General features: G+C 45.6%; 1 protein-coding gene across 1 annotated transcript in view; it reads left to right on the forward strand.

Moving 5' to 3' along the window:
• Positions 1–2648: 2648 nt before the first annotated feature.
• Positions 2649–18686, forward strand: part of LOC142186458 (disks large homolog 1-like) — a 160412-nt gene continuing 144374 nt past the window's right edge. The window contains exon 1 of the mRNA XM_075261291.1: positions 2649–2730. Within this exon, the coding sequence (XP_075117392.1) occupies positions 2688–2730 (43 nt within the window). The 5' untranslated portion in view covers positions 2649–2687. The remainder of the gene's footprint in view (positions 2731–18686) is intronic.

The raw sequence follows: 18686 nt of genomic DNA on the forward strand, positions 1-18686 counted from the left end.
GCGGTATTACCATGGAGCGGTGTGGCGGTATTACCTTGGGGCAGTATTGCGGTATTACCATGGAGCGGTGTGGCGGTATTACCATGGAGCAGTGTGGCGGTATTACCATGGAGCAGTGTGGCGGTATTACCATGGAGCAGTGTGGCGGTATTACCATGGAGCAGTGTGGCGGTATTACCTTGTGTCAGTATTGCGGTATTACCATGGAGCAGTGTGGCGGTATTACCATGGAGCAGTGTGGCGGTATTACCATGGAGCGGTGTGGCGGTATTACCTTGTGTCAGTATTGCGGTATTACCATGGAGCAGTGTGGCGGTATTACCATGGAGCAGTGTGGCGGTATTACCATGGAGCAGTGTGGCAGTATTACCTTGGGGCAGTATTGCGGTATTACCATGGAGCGGTGTGGCGGTATTACCTTGGGGCAGTATTGCGGTATTACCATGGAGCGGTGTGGCGGTATTACCATGGAGCAGTGTGGCGGTATTACCATGGAGCAGTGTGGCGGTATTACCATGGAGCAGTGTGGCGGTATTACCATGGAGCAGTGTGGCGGTATTACCTTGTGTCAGTATTGCGGTATTACCATGGAGCAGTGTGGCGGTATTACCATGGAGCAGTGTGGCGGTATTACCATGGAGCGGTGTGGCGGTATTACCTTGTGTCAGTATTGCGGTATTACCATGGAGCAGTGTGGCGGTATTACCATGGAGCAGTGTGGCGGTATTACCATGGAGCAGTGTGGCGGTATTACCATGGAGCAGTGTGGCGGTATTACCATGGAGCAGTGTGGCGGTATTACCATGGAGCAGTGTGGCGGTATTACCATGGAGCAGTGTGGCGGTATTACCATGGAGCGGTGTGGCGGTATTACCATGGAGCAGTGTGGCGGTATTACCATGGGGCAGTATTGCGGTATTACCATGGAGCGGTGTGGCGGTATTACCATGGAGCAGTGTGGCGGTATTACCTTGTGTCAGTATTGCGGTATTACCATGGAGCAGTGTGGCGGTATTACCATGGAGCAGTGTGGCGGTATTACCATGGAGCGGTGTGGCGGTATTACCTTGTGTCAGTATTGCGGTATTACCATGGAGCAGTGTGGCGGTATTACCATGGAGCAGTGTGGCGGTATTACCATGGAGCAGTGTGGCGGTATTACCATGGAGCAGTGTGGCGGTATTACCATGGAGCAGTGTGGCGGTATTACCATGGAGCAGTGTGGCGGTATTACCATGGAGCAGTGTGGCGGTATTACCATGGAGCGGTGTGGCGGTATTACCTTGTGTCAGTATTGCGGTATTACCATGGAGCAGTGTGGCGGTATTACCATGGAGCGGTGTGGCGGTATTACCTTGTGTCAGTATTGCGGTATTACCATGGAGCAGTGTGGCGGTATTACCATGGAGCGGTGTGGCGGTATTACCTTGTGTCAGTATTGCGGTATTACCATGGAGCAGTGTGGCGGTATTACCATGGAGCGGTGTGGCGGTATTACCTTGGGGCAGTGTGGCGGTATTACCTTGGGGCAGTATTGCGGTATTACCTTTGTTGCAGTGTGGCGGTATTACCATGGAGCGGTGTGGCGGTATTACATTGGGGCAGTGTGGCGGTATTACCATGGAGCGGTGTGGCAGTATTACCTTGTGTCAGTATTGCGGTATTACCATGGAGCAGTGTGGCGGTATTACCATGGAGCAGTGTGGCGGTATTACCATGGAGCAGTGTGGCGGTATTACCATGGAGCGGTGTGGCAGTATTACCTTGTGTCAGTGTGGCGGTATTACCATGGAGCAGTGTGGCGGTATTACCATGGAGCAGTGTGGCAGTATTACCATGGAGCAGTGTGGCGGTATTACCATGGAGCGGTGTGGCGGTATTACCTTGTGTCAGTGTGGCGGTATTACCATGGAGCAGTGTGGCGGTATTACCATGGAGCGGTGTGGCAGTATTACCTTGTGTCAGTGTGGCGGTATTACCATGGAGCAGTGTGGCGGTATTACCATGGAGCAGTGTGGCGGTATTACCATGGAGCAGTGTGGCAGTATTACCATGGAGCAGTGTGGCGGTATTACCATGGAGCGGTGTGGCGGTATTACCATGGAGCAGTGTGGCGGTATTACCATGGAGCGGTGTGGCGGTATTACCTTGTGTCAGTATTGCGGTATTACCATGGAGCAGTGTGGCGGTATTACCATGGAGCAGTGTGGCGGTATTACCATGGAGCGGTGTGGCGGTATTACCTTGGGGCAGTGTGGCGGTATTACCTTGGGGCAGTATTGCGGTATTACCTTTGTTGCAGTGTGGCGGTATTACCATGGAGCGGTGTGGCGGTATTACATTGGGGCAGTGTGGCGGTATTACCATGGAGCGGTGTGACGGTATTACATTGGGGCAGTGTGGCGGTATTACCATGGAGCGGTGTGACGGTATTACATTGGGGCAGTGTGATTGCACGCTACAGGCCTGTAGATTATGTATGTTATTATTATACTAGCTGCTTGGTACCCATGTGGGCTGTGGCTGTCATACGTGTCACTGACCTGTCTATCCTGATTAACCCTTTATGTGTGTGCCTCTCTTGTCACCAGGTCACGTCACCGGACCACAATCCCCACAATCCCCCTGGGCCTGAAATCCCCTTTAAACCTGATTATGCACCAGATGTTGCGGGAGATTAAGAGATTATGAAGTGTCCTCGGAGCGGCGAGATGCCTGCCAAAAAACAAGGTACCTGGGCTTCTTCTCCCACCTCTGCCCTCAGCCCCGGGATGCTTGGCCTTGTACTCTGGGATGTGGGGGCAGCTGCGGAGTGCGGAGGAGGGGGGGGCAGTCACATTAATGGCCAGCTGAGAGAGCCGACAACTGATACTGCACAGAACTCCTACTGTCACCCCTAGTTGTCTGCAATGTCATTACTACTCATGTAAGATAACACCTGGGAACATCTGTATCACATGTGTGATATTACACAGGGAGGAGTGTCTATTACATGTGCGATATTACACAGGAGAGAAGCAGAGTCTGTATTACATGTGTGATATTACACAGGGGAGGAGGAGCAGAGTCTGTATTACATGTGTGATATTACACAGGAGAGAAGCAGAGTCTGTATTACATGTGTGATATTACACAGGAGAGAAGCAGAGTCTGTATTACATGTGTGATATTACACAGGGAGGAGTGTCTATTACATGTGCGATATTACACAGGAGAGAAGCAGAGTCTGTATTACATGTGTGATATTACACAGGGGAGGAGGAGCAGAGTCTGTATTACATGTGTGATATTACACAGGAGAGAAGCAGAGTCTGTATTACATGTGTGATATTACACAGGAGAGAAGCAGAGTCTGTATTACATGTGTGATATTACACAGGGGAGGAGCAGAGTCTGTATTACATGTGTGATATTACACAGGAGAGAAGCAGAGTCTGTATTACATGTGTGATATTACACAGGAGAAAAGCAGAGTCTGTATTACATGTGTGATATTACACAGGGAGGAGTGTCTATTACATGTGTGATATTACACAGGAGAGAAGCAGAGTCTGTATTACATGTGTGATATTACACAGGGGAGGAGGAGCAGAGTCTGTATTACATGTGTGATATTACACAGGAGAGAAGCAGAGTCTGTATTACATGTGTGATATTACACAGGGGGGAGCAGAGTCTGTATTACATGTGTGATATTACACAGGAGAGAAGCAGAGTCTGTATTACATGTGTGATATTACACAGGAGAAAAGCAGAGTCTGTATTACATGTGTGATATTACACAGGGAGGAGTGTCTATTACATGTGTGATATTACACAGGAGAGAAGCAGAGTCTGTATTACATGTGTGATATTACACAGGGGAGGAGGAGCAGAGTCTGTATTACATGTGTGATATTACACAGGAGAGAAGCAGAGTCTGTATTACATGTGTGATATTACACAGGGGGGAGCAGAGTCTGTATTACATGTGTGATATTACACAGGGGGGAGCAGAGTCTGTATTACATGTGTGATATTACACAGGGGGAGGAGCAGTCTGTATCACATGTGTGATATTACACAGGACAGGAGGAGGAGCAGAGTCTGTATTACATGTGTGATATTACACAGGTGGGGAGCAGAGTCTGTATTACATGTGTGATATTACACAGGGGAGTAGGAGCAGAGTCTGTATTACATGTGTGATATTACACAGGAGAGAAGCAGAGTCTGTATTACATGTGTGATATTACACAGGGGGGAGCAGAGTCTGTATTACATGTGTGATATTACACAGTGGAGGAGGAGCAGAGTCTGTATTACATGTGTGATATTACACAGGGGGGAGCAGAGTCTGTATAACATGTGTGATATTACACAGGAGAGAAGCAGAGTCTGTATTACATGTGTGATATTACACAGGGGAGTAGGAGCAGAGTCTGTATTACATGTGTGATATTACACAGGAGAGGAGCAGAGTCTGTATTACATGTGTAATATTACACAGGGGAGTAGGAGCAGAGTCTGTATTCCATGTGTGATATTACACAGGGGGAGGAGCAGAGTCTGTATTACATGTGTAATATTACACGGGGGGAGGAGGAGCAGAGTCTGTATTACATGTGTGATATTACACAGGAGGAGGAGCAGAGTCTATTACATGTGTGATATTACACAGGAGGAGGAGCAGAGTCTGTATTACATTTGTGATATTACACAGGGGAGTAGGAGCAGAGTCTGTATTACATGTGTGATATTACACAGGGGAGTAGGAACAGAGTCTGTATTACATGTGCGATATTACACAGGTGGGGAGCAGAGTCTGTATTACATGTGTGATATTACACAGTGGAGTAGGAGCAGAGTCTGTATTACATGTGTGATATTACACAGGGGGATGAGGAGCAGAGTCTGTATTACATGTGTGATATTACACAGGGGGATGAGGAGCAGAGTCTATATTACATGTGTGATATTACACAGGGGAGGAGCAGAGTCTGTATTACATGTGTGATATTACACAGGGAGGAGGAGCAGAGTCTGTATTACATGTGTGATATTACACAGGGGGATGAGGAGCAGAGTCTATATTACATGTGTGATATTACACAGGGGAGGAGCAGAGTCTGTATTACATGTGTGATATTACACAGGAGAGAAGCAGAGTCTGTATTACATGTGTGATATTACACAGGGGGGAGCAGAGTCTGTATTACATGTGTGATATTACACAGGGGAGGAGGAGCAGAGTCTGTATTACATGTGTGATATTACACAGGGGGGAGCAGAGTCTGTATTACATGTGTGATATTACACAGGGGGAGGAGCAGTCTGTATCACATGTGTGATATTACACAGGACAGGAGGAGGAGCAGAGTCTGTATTACATGTGTGATATTACACAGGTGGGGAGCAGAGTCTGTATTACATGTGTGATATTACACAGGGGAGTAGGAGCAGAGTCTGTATTACATGTGTGATATTACACAGGAGAGAAGCAGAGTCTGTATTACATGTGTGATATTACACAGGGGGGAGCAGAGTCTGTATTACATGTGTGATATTACACAGTGGAGGAGGAGCAGAGTCTGTATTACATGTGTGATATTACACAGGGGGGAGCAGAGTCTGTATAACATGTGTGATATTACACAGGAGAGAAGCAGAGTCTGTATTACATGTGTGATATTACACAGGGGAGTAGGAGCAGAGTCTGTATTACATGTGTGATATTACACAGGAGAGGAGCAGAGTCTGTATTACATGTGTGATATTACACAGGGGAGTAGGAGCAGAGTCTGTATTCCATGTGTGATATTACACAGGGGGAGGAGCAGAGTCTGTATTACATGTGTAATATTACACGGGGGGAGGAGGAGCAGAGTCTGTATTACATGTGTGATATTACACAGGAGGAGGAGCAGAGTCTATTACATGTGTGATATTACACAGGAGGAGGAGCAGAGTCTGTATTACATTTGTGATATTACACAGGAGAGTAGGAGCAGAGTCTGTATTACATGTGTGATATTACACAGGGGAGTAGGAACAGAGTCTGTATTACATGTGCGATATTACACAGGTGGGGAGCAGAGTCTGTATTACATGTGTGATATTACACAGTGGAGTAGGAGCAGAGTCTGTATTACATGTGTGATATTACACAGGGGGATGAGGAGCAGAGTCTGTATTACATGTGTGATATTACACAGGGGGATGAGGAGCAGAGTCTATATTACATGTGTGATATTACACAGGGGAGGAGCAGAGTCTGTATTACATGTGTGATATTACACAGGGAGGAGGGGCAGAGTCTGTATTACATGTGTGATATTACACAGGGGAGGAGCAGAGTCTGTATTACATGTGTGATATTACACAGGGGGAGGAGGAGCAGAGTCTGTATTACTTGTGTGATATTACACAGGGAGGAGGGGCAGAGTCTGTATTACATGTGTGATATTACACAGGGGAGGAGCAGAGTCTGTATTACATGTGTCATATTACACAGGGGGAGGAGGAGCAGAGTCTGTATTACATGTGTGATATTACACAGGGGAGTAGGAGCAGAGTCTGTATTACATGTGTGATATTACACAGGCAAGGAGCAGAGTCTGTATTACATGTGTCATATTACACAGGGGAGGAGAAACAGAGTCTGTATTACATGTGTGATGTTACACAGGAGGAGGAGCAGAGTCTGTATTACATGTGCAATATTACACAGGTGGGGAGCCGAGTCTGTATTACATGTGTGATATTACACAGGGGAGTAGGAGCAGAGTCTGTATTACATGTGTGATATTACACAGGGGAGGAGCAGAGTCTGTATTACATGTGCGATATTACACAGGTGGGGAGCCGAGTCTGTATTACATGTGTGATATTACACAGGGGAGTAGGAGCAGAGTCTGTATTACATGTGTGATATTACACAGGGGAGGAGCAGAATCTGTATTACATGTGTGATATTACACAGGGGGATGAGGAGCAGAGTCTGTATTACATGTGTGATATTACACAGGGGGGAGCAGAGTCTGTATTACATGTGTGATATTACACAGGGGGAGGAGGAGCAGAGTCTGTATTACATGTGCGATATTACACAGGTGGGGAGCAGAGTCTGTATTACATGTGTGATATTACACATGGGGAAAAGGAGAGTCTGTATTACATGTGTGATATTACACAAGTGGGGAGCAGAGTCTATTACATGTGTGATATTACACAGGGGGAGGAGGAGCAGAGTCTGTATTACATGTGTGATATTACACAGGGGGAGGAGGAGCAGAGTCTGTATTACATGTGTGATATTACACAGGAGGAGGAGCAGAGTCTGTATTACATGTGCGATATTACACAGGGGAATGAGGAGCAGAGTCTGTATTACATGTGTGATATTACACAGGGGGAGGAGGAGCAGAGTCTGTATTACATGTGTGATATTACACAGGGGGAGGAGGAGCAGAGTCTGTATTACATGTGTGATTTTACACAGGGGAGTAGGAGCAGAGTCTGTATTACATGTGTGATATTACACAGGGAGGAGGGGCAGAGTCTGTATTACATGTGTGATATTACACAGGGGGAGGAGGAGCAGAGTCTGTATTACTTGTGTGATATTACACAGGGGGAGGAGCAGAGTCTGTATTACATGTGCGATATTGCACAGGGGGATGAGGAGCAGAGTCTGTATTACATGTGTGATATTACACAGGGGGAGGAGGAGCAGAGTCTGTATTACTTGTGTGATATTACACGGGGAGGAGGGGCAGAGTCTGTATTACATGTGTGATATTACACAGGGGAGGAGCAGAGTCTGTATTACATGTGTCATATTACACAGAGGGAGGAGGAGCAGAGTCTGTATTACATGTGTGATATTACACAGGGGGAGGAGGAGCAGAGTCTGTATTACATGTGTGATATTACACAGGGGAGTAGGAGCAGAGTCTGTATTACATGTGTGATATTACACAGGGGAGGAGCAGAGTCTGTATTACATGTGTCATATTACAAAGGGGAGGAGAAACAGAGTTTGTATTACATGTGTGATGTTACACAGGAGGAGGAGCAGAGTCTGTATTACATGTGCAATATTACACAGGTGGGGAGCAGAGTCTGTATTACATGTGTGATATTACACAGGGGAGTAGGAGCAGAGTCTGTATTACATGTGTGATATTACACAGGGGAGGAGCAGAGTCTGTATTACATGTGTGATATTACACAGGGGAGGAGGAGCAGAGTCTGTATTACATGTGTGATATTACACAGGGGGATGAGGAGCAGAGTCTGTATTACATGTGTGATATTACACAGGGGGATGAGGAGCAGAGTCTGTATTACATGTGTGATATTACACAGGGGGAGGAGCAGAGTCTGTATTACATGTGTGATATTACACAGGGGAGGAGGAGCAGAGTCTGTATTACATGTGTGATATTACACAGGGGAGGAGGAGCAGAGTCTGTATTACATGTGTGATATTACACAGGGGGAGGAGCAGAGTCTGTATTACATGTGTGATATTACACAGGGGAGGAGGAGCAGAGTCTGTATTACATGTGTGATATTGCACAGGGGGAGGAGGAGCAGAGTCTGTATTATATGTGCGATATTACACAGGTGGGGAGCAGAGTCTGTATTACATGTGTGATATTACACATGGGGAAAAGGAGAGTCTGTATTACATGTGTGATATTACACAAGTGGGGAGCAGAGTCTATTGCATGTGTGATATTACACAGGGGGAGGAGGAGCAGAGTCTGTATTACATGTGTGATATTACACAGGAGGAGGAGCAGAGTCTGTATTACATTTGTGATATTACACAGGGGGAGGAGCAGAGTCTGTATTACATGTGTGATATTACACAAGGAGGAGCAGAGTCTGTATTACATGTATGATATTAAACAGGGGGAGGAGGAGCAGAGTCTGTATTACATGTGTGATTTTAAACAGGGGAGTAGGAGCAGAGTCTGTATTACATGTGTGATATTACACAGGGAGGAGGGGCAGAGTCTGTATTACATGTGTGATATTACACAGGGGGAGGAGGAGCAGAGTCTGTATTACATGTGTGATTTTACACAGGGGAGTAGGAGCAGAGTCTGTATTACATGTGTGATATTACACAGGGAGGAGGGGCAGAGTCTGTATTACATGTGTGATATTACACAGGGGAGGAGCAGAGTCTGTATTACTTGTGTGATATTACACAGGGGGAGGAGGAGCAGAGTCTGTATTACATGTGTGATATTACACAGGGGGGAGCAGAGTCTGTATTACATGTGCGATATTACACACGTGGGGAGCAGAGTCTGTATTACATGTGTGATTTTACACAGGAGGAGGAGCAGCATCTGTATTACATGTGCGATATTACACAGGGGGATGAGGAGCAGAGTCTGTATTACATGTGTGATATTACACAGGGGGGAGCAGAGTCTGTATTACATGTGTGATATTACACAGGGGAGGAGGAGCAGAGTCTGTATTACATGTGTGATATTACACAGGAGAGAAGCAGAGTCTGTATTACATGTGTGATATTACACAGGGGAGGAGGAGCAGAGTCTGTATTACATGTGTGATATTACACAGGGGGGAGCAGAGTCTGTATTACATGTGTGATATTACACAGGGGGAGGAGCAGAGTCTGTATTACATGTGTGATATTACACAGGGGGAGGAGGAGCAGAGTCTGTATTACATGTGTGATTTTACACAGGGGAGTAGGAGCAGAGTCTGAATTACATGTGTGATATTACACAGGGTGGAGGGGCAGAGTCTGTATTACATGTGTGATATTACACAGGGGAGGAGCAGAGTCTGTATTACTTGTGTGATATTACACATGGGGAGGAGGAGCAGAATCTGTATTACATGTGTGATATTACACAGGGGGAGGAGGAGCAGAGTCTGTATTACATGTGTGATTTTACACAGGGGAGTAGGAGCAGAGTCTGTATTACATGTGTGATATTACACAGGGAGGAGGGGCAGAGTCTGTATTACATGTGTGATATTACACAGGGGAGGAGCAGAGTCTGTATTACTTGTGTGATATTACACAGGGGGAGGAGGAGCAGAGTCTGTATTACATGTGTGATATTACACAGGGGGGAGCAGAGTTTGTATTACATGTGTGATTTTACACAGGAGGAGGAGCAGAGTCTGTATTACATGTGCGATATTACACAGGGGGATGAGGAGCAGAGTCTGTATTACATGTGTGATATTACACAGGGGGGAGCAGAGTCTGTATTACATGTGTGATATTACACAGGGGAGGAGGAGCAGAGTCTGTATTACATGTGTGATATTACACAGGGGGGAGCAGAGTCTATTACATGTGTGATATTACACAGGAGAGAAGCAGAGTCTGTATTACATATGTGATATTACACAGGGGAGGAGGAGCAGAGTCTGTATTACATGTGTGATATTACACAGGGGGGAGCAGAGTCTGTATTACATGTGTGATATCACACAGGGGGAGGAGCAGAGTCTGTATTACATGTGTGATATTACACAGGGGAGTAGGAGCAGAGTCTGTATAACGTGTGATATTACACAGGAGAGAAGCAGAGTCTGTATTACATGTGTGATATTACACAGGAGGAGGAGCAGAGTCTGTATTACATGTGTGATATTACACAGGAGAGGAGCAGAGTCTGTATTACATGTGTGATATTACACAGGGGAGTAGGAGCAGAGTCTGTATTACATGTGTGATATTAAACGGGGGGAGGAGGAGCAGAGTCTGTATTACATGTGTAATATTACACGGGGGGAGGAGGAGCAGAGTCTGTATTACATGTGTGTTATTACACAGGAGGAGGAGCAGAGTCTATTACATGTGTGATATTACACAGGGGAGTAGGAGCAGAGTCTGTATTACATGTGTGATATTACACAGGGGAGTACGAACAGAGTCTGTTTTACATGTGCGATATTACACAGGTGGGGAGCTGAGTCTGTATTACATGTGTGATATTACACAGGGGAGTAGGAGCAGAGTCTGTATTACATGTGCGATATTACACAGGGGGATGAGGAGCAGAGTCTGTATTACATGTGTGATATTACACGGGGGGAGGAGCAGAGTCTATATTACATGTGTGATATTACACAGGGGAGGAGCAGAGTCTGTATTACATGTGTGATATTACACAGGGAGGAGGGGCAGAGTCTGTATTACATGTGTGATATTACACAGGGGGAGGAGGAGCAGAGTCTGTATTACTTGTGTGATATTACACAGGGGGAGGAGCAGAGTCTGTATTATATGTGCGATATTACACAGGGGGATGAGGAGCAGAGTCTGTATTACATGTGTGATATTACACAGGGGGAGGAGGAGCAGAGTCTGTATTACTTGTGTGATATTACACAGGGAGGAGGGGCAGAGTCTGTATTACATGTGTGATATTACACAGGGGAGGAGCAGAGTCTGTATTACATGTGTCATATTACACAGAGGGAGGAGGAGCAGAGTCTGTATTAAATGTGTGATATTACACACGGGAGTAGGAGCAGAGTCTGTATTACATGTGTGATATTACACAGGCGAGGAGCAGAGTCTGTATTACATGTGTGATATTACACAGGGGAGGAGCAGAGTCTGTATTACATGTGTGATATTACACAGGGAGGAGGGGCAGAGTCTGTATTACATGTGTGATATTACACAGGGGGAGGAGCAGAGTCTGTATTACATGTGCGATATTGCACAGGGGGATGAGGAGCAGAGTCTGTATTACATGTGTGATATTACACAGGGGGAGGAGGAGCAGAGTCTGTATTACATGTGTGATATTACACAGGGGAGGAGCAGAGTCTGTATTACATGTGTCATATTACACAGGGGAGGAGAAACAGAGTTTGTATTACATGTGTGATGTTACACAGGAGGAGGAGCAGAGTCTGTATTACATGTGCAATATTACACAGGTGGGGAGCAGAGTCTGTATTACATGTGTGATATTACACAGGAGGAGGAGCAGAGTCTGTGTTACATGTGCGATATTACACAGGTGGGGAGCCGAGTCTGTATTACATGTGTGATATTACACAGGGGAGTAGGAGCAGAGTCTGTATTACATGTGTGATATTACACAGGGGGAGGAGCAGAGTCTGTATTACATGTGCGATATTACACAGGGGGAGGAGCAGAGTCTGTATTACATGTGCGATATTACACAGGGGGATGAGGAGCAGAGTCTGTATTACATGTGTGATATTACACAGAGGGAGGAGCAGAGTCTGTATTACATGTGTGATATTACACAGGGGGATGAGGAGCAGAGTCTGTATTACATGTGTGATATTACACAGAGGGAGGAGCAGAGTCTGTATTACATGTGTGATATTACACAGGGGAGGAGGAGCAGAGTCTGTATTACATGTGTGATATTACACAGGGGAGGAGGAGCAGAGTCTGTATTACATGTGTGATATTACACAGGGGGAGGAGCAGAGTCTGTATTACATGTGTGATATTACACAGGGGAGGAGGAGCAGAGTCTGTATTACATGTGTGATATTACACAGGGGGAGGAGGAGCAGAGTCTGTATTACATGTGCGATATTACACAGGTGGGGAGCAGAGTCTGTATTACATGTGTGATATTACACATGAGGAAAAGGAGAGTCTGTATTACATGTGTGATATTACACAAGTGGGGAGCAGAGTCTATTACATGTGTGATATTACACAGGGGGAGGAGGAGCAGAGTCTGTATTACATGTGTGATATTACACAGGGGGAGGAGGAGCAGAGTCTGTATTACATGTGTGATATTACACAGGAGGAGGAGCAGAGTCTGTATTACATGTGCGATATTACACAGGGGAATGAGGAGCAGAGTCTGTATTACATGTGTGATATTACACAGGGGGAGGAGGAGCAGAGTCTGTATTACATGTGTGATATTACACAGGGGGAGGAGGAACAGAGTCTGTATTACATGTGTGATTTTACACAGGGGAGTAGGAGCAGAGTCTGTATTACATGTGTGATATTACACAGGGAGGAGGGGCAGAGTCTGTATTACATGTGTGATATTACACAGGGGAGGAGCAGAGTCTGTATTACATGTGTGATATTACACAGGGGTGGAGCAGAGTCTGTATTACTTGTGTGATATTACACAGGGGGAGGAGGAGCAGAGTCTGTATTACATGTGTGATATTACACAGGGGGAGGAGGAGCAGAATCTGTATTACATGTGTGATTTTGCACAGGGGAGGAGGAGCAGAGTCTGTATTACATGTGTGATATTACACAGGGAGGAGGGGCAGAGTCTGTATTACATGTGTGATATTACACAGGGGAGGAGCAGAGTCTGTATTACTTGTGTGATATTACACAGGGGGAGGAGGAGCAGAGTCTGTATTACATGTGTGATATTACACAGGGGGGAGCAGAGTCTGTATTACATGTGCGATATTACACAGGAGGAGGAGCAGAGTCTGTATTACATGTGCGATATTACACAGGGGGATGAGGAGCAGAGTCTGTATTACATGTGTGATATTACACAGGAGAGGAGCAGAGTCTGTATTACATGTGTGATATTACACAGGGGAGGAGCAGAGTATGTATTACATGTGTAATATTACACAGGGGAGGAGCAGAGTCTGTATTACATGTGTAATATTACACGGGGGGGAGGAGGAGCAGAGTCTGTATTACATGTGTGATATTACACAGGAGGAGGAGCAGAGTCTGTATTACATTTGTGATATTACACAGGGGAGTAGGAGCAGAGTCTGTATTACATGTGTGATATTACACAGGAGGAGGAGCAAAGTCTGTATTACATGTGTGATATTACACAGGAGGAGGAGCAGAGTCTGTATTACATTTGTGATGTTACACAGGGGAGTAGGAGCAGAGTCTGTGTTACATGTGTGATATTACACAGGGGAGGAGCAGAGTCTGTATTACATGTGTGATATTACACAGGAGGAGGAGCAGAGTCTGTATTACATGTGCGATATTACACAGGTGGGGAGCAGAGTCTGTATTACATGTGTGATATTACACAGGGGGATGAGGAGCAGAGTCTGTATTACATGTGTGATATTACACAGGGGAGGAGCAGAGTCTGTATTACATGTGTGATATTACACAGGGGGATGAGGAGCAGAGTCTGTATTACATGTGTGATATTACACGGGGGGAGGAGCAGAGTCTATATTACATGTGTGATATTACACAGGGGAGGAGCAGAGTCTGTATTACATGTGTGATATTACACAGGGAGGAGGGGCAGAGTCTGTATTACATGTGTTATATTACACAGGGGGAGGAGGAGCAGAGTCTGTATTACTTGTGTGATATTACACAGGGGGAGGAGCAGAGTCTGTATTACATGTGCGATATTACACAGGGGGATGAGGAGCAGAGTCTGTATTACATGTGTGATATTACACAGGGGGAGGAGGAGCAGAGTCTGTATTACTTGTGTGATATTACACAGGGAGGAGGGGCAGATTCTGTATTACATGTGTGATATTACACAGGGGAGGAGCAGAGTCTGTATTCCATGTGTCATATTACACAGAGGGAGGAGGAGCAGAGTCTGTATTACATGTGTGATATTACACAGGGGGAGGAGGAGCAGAGTCTATATTACATGTGTGATATTACACAGGGGAGTAGGAGCAGAGTCTGTATTACATGTGTGATATTACACAGGGGAGGAGAAACAGAGTCTGTATTACATGTGTGATGTTACACAGGAGGAGGAGCAGAGTCTGTATTACATGTGCAATATTACACAGGTGGGGAGCAGAGTCTGTATTACATGTGTGATATTACACAGGAGGAGGAGCAGAGTCTGTATTACATGTGTGATATTACACAGGGGAGGAGCAGAGTCTGTATTACATGTGTGATATTACACAGGTGGGGAGCAGAGTCTGTATTACATGTGTGATATTACACAGGGGAGGAGCAGAGTCTGTATTACATGTGTGATATTACACAGGGGAGTAGGAGCAGAGTCTGTATTACATATGTGATATTACACAGGAGGATGAGGAACAGAGTCTGTATTACATGTGCGATATTACACAGGTGGGGAGCAGAGTCTGTATTACATGTGTGATATTACACATGGGGAAAAGGAGAGTCTGTATTACATGTGTGATATTACACAGGGGGAGGAGCAGAGTCTATATTACATGTGTGATATTACACAAGTGGGGAGCAGAGTCTATTACATGTATGATATTACACAGGGGGAGGAGGAGCAGAGTCTGTATTACATGTGTGATATTACACAGGGGGAGGAGGAGCAGAGTCTGTATTACATGTGTGATATTACACAGGAGGAGGAGCAGAGTCTGTATTACATGTGCGATATTACACAGGGGGATGAGGAGCAGAGTCTGTATTACATGTGTGATATTACACAGGGGAGTAGGAGCAGAGTCTGTATTACATGTGTGATATTACACAGGGGGGGAGCAGAGTCTGTATTACATGTGTGATATTACACAGGGGGAGGAGGAGCAGAGTCTGTATTACATGTGTGATTTTACACAGGGGAGTAGGAGCAGAGTCTGTATTACATGTGTGATATTACACAGGGAGGAGGGGCAGAGTCTGTATTACATGTGTGATATTACACAGGGGAGGAGCAGAGTCTGTATTACTTGTGTGATATTACACAGGGGGATGAGGAGCAGAGTCTGTATTACATGTGTGATATTACACAGGGGGAGGAGGAGCAGAGTCTGTATTACATGTGCGATATTACACAGGGGGATGAGGAGCAGAGTCTGTATTACATGTGTGATATTACACAGGGGGAGGAGGAGCAGAGTCTGTATTACATGTGTGATTTTACACAGGGGAGTAGGAGCAGAGTCTGTATTACATGTGCGATATTACACAGGTGGGGAGCAGAGTCTGTATTACATGTGTGATATTACACAGGAGGAGGAGCAGAGTCTGTATTACATGTGCGATATTACACAGGGGGATGAGGAGCAGAGTCTGTATTACATGTGTGATATTACACAGGGGGAGGAGGAGCAGAGTCTGTATTACATGTGTGATATTACACAGGTGGGGAGCAGAGTCTGTATTACATGTGTGATATTACACAGGGGGGGAGCAGAGTCTGTATTACATGTGTGATATTACACAGGGGGAGGAGGAGCAGAGTCTGTATTACATGTGTGATTTTACACAGGGGAGTAGGAGCAGAGTCTGTATTACATGTGTGATATTACACAGGGAGGAGGGGCAGAGTCTGTATTACATGTGTGATATTACACAGGGAGGAGGGGCAGAGTCTGTATTACATGTGTGATATTACACAGGGGAGGAGCAGAGTCTGTATTACATGTGTGATATTACACAGGGGGAGGAGGAGCAGAGTCTGTATTACATGTGTGATATTACACAGGGGGAGGAGGAGCAGAGTCTTTATTACATGTTTGATATTACACAGGGGGAGGAGCAGAGTCAGTATTACATGTGTGATATTACACAGGGGGAGGAGCAGAGTCTGTATTACATGTGTGATATTACACAGGGGGAGGAGGAGCAGAGTCTGTATTACATGTGTGATATTACACAGGGGGAGGAGCAGAGTCTGTATTACATGTGTGATATTACACAGGGGGGGAGCAGAGTCTGTATTACATGTGTGATATTACACAGGGAGGAGCAGAGTCTTTATTACATGTGTGATATTACACAGGGGAGTAGGAGCAGAGTCTGTATTACATGTGTGATATTACACAGGGGAGGAGCAGAGTCTGTATTACATGTGTGATATTACACAGGGGGAGGAGCAGCGTCTGTATTTCATGTGTGATATTACACAGGGGAGTAGGAGCAGAGTCTGTATTACATTTGTGATATTACACATGGGGAGGAGCAGAGTCTGTATTACATGTGTGATATTACACAGGGCGGAGCAGAGTCTGTATTACATGTGTGATATTACACAGGGAGGAGCAGAGTCTTTATTACATGTGTGATATTACACAGGGGGAGGAGCAGAGTCTGTATTACATGTGTGATATTACACAGGGGAGTAGGAGCAGAGTCTGTATTACATTTGTGATATTACACAGGGGGAGGAGCAGAGTCTGTATTACATGTGTGATATTACACAGGGGGAGGAGGGGCAGAGTCTGTATTACATGTGTGATATTACACAGGGGAGTAGGAGCAGAGTCTGTATTACATTTGAGATATTACACAGGGAGGAGCAGAGTCTGTATTACATGTGTGATATTACACAAGTGGGGAGCAGAGTCTATTACATGTGTGATATTACACAGGGGAGGAGGAGCAGAGTCTTTATTACATGTGTGATGTTACACAGGGGAGGAGGAGCAGAGTCTGTATTACATTTGTGATATTACGCAGGGGAGGAGGAGCAGAGTCTGTATTACATGTGTGATATTACACAGGGGAGTAGGAGCAGAGTCTGTATTACATTTGTGATATTACACAGGGGGAGGAGCAGAGTCTGTATTACATGTGTGATATTACACAGGGGGAGGAGGGGCAGAGTCTGTATTACATGTGTGATATTACACAGGGGAGTAGGAGCAGAGTCTGTATTACATTTGAGATATTACACAGGGAGGAGCAGAGTCTGTATTACATGTGTGATATTACACAAGTGGGGAGCAGAGTCTATTACATGTGTGATATTACACAGGGGAGGAGGAGCAGAGTCTTTATTACATGTGTGATGTTACACAGGGGAGGAGGAGCAGAGTCTGTATTACATTTGTGATATTACGCAGGGGAGGAGGAGCAGAGTCTGTATTACATGTGTGATATTACACGGGGGGAGGAGCAGAGTCTGTATTACATGTGTGATATTACACAGGGGGGGAGCAGAGTCTGTATTACATGTGTGATATTACACGGGGGGAGGAGCAGAGTCTGTATTACATGTGTAATATTACACAGGGGGGGAGCAGAGTCTGTATTACATGTGTGATATTACACGGGGGGAGGAGCAGAGTCTGTATTACATGTGTGATATTACACAGGGAGGAGGGGCAGAGTCTGTATTACATGTGTGATATTACACAGGGGAGTAGGAGCAGAGTCTGTATTACATGTGTGATATTAAACGGGGGGAGGAGGAGCAGAGTCTGTATTACATGTGTGATATTACACAGGGGAGGAGGAGCAGAGTCTGTATTACATGTGTGATATTACACAGGGGGAGGAGCAGAGTCTGTATTACATTTGTGATATTACGCAGGGGAGGAGGAGCAGAGTCTGTATTACATGTGTGATATTACACAGGGGGAGGAGCAGAGTCTGTATTACATTTGTGATATTACGCAGGGGAGGAGGAGCAGAGTCTGTATTACATGTGTGATATTACACAGGGGGAGGAGCAGAGTTTGTATTACATTTGTGATATTACGCAGGGGAGGAGTAGCAGAGTCTGTATTACATGTGTGATATTTCACATACTTTTTACACATTACAAATACTAACTATACGTGTGGCTTACTACCAGCCACATGATCAAACAAAGTAGCACAGCACAGTCTCACCGCACTCAGGGTTACAGGACATACCCAGACATCTCCTCTCATCTCACACTCTGAAGTGCCGGCTCTACAGCCTTTGGCCCAGTAACGAGTCTATGACCCACACCTGGGGCTGAAAGTTAATCCAGACCCGCCCTGGACCACAC

Source organism: Leptodactylus fuscus, unplaced genomic scaffold (genome assembly GCF_031893055.1).
Source record: "Leptodactylus fuscus isolate aLepFus1 unplaced genomic scaffold, aLepFus1.hap2 HAP2_SCAFFOLD_104, whole genome shotgun sequence".
NCBI classification, from domain to species: Eukaryota; Metazoa; Chordata; class Amphibia; order Anura; family Leptodactylidae; genus Leptodactylus; species Leptodactylus fuscus.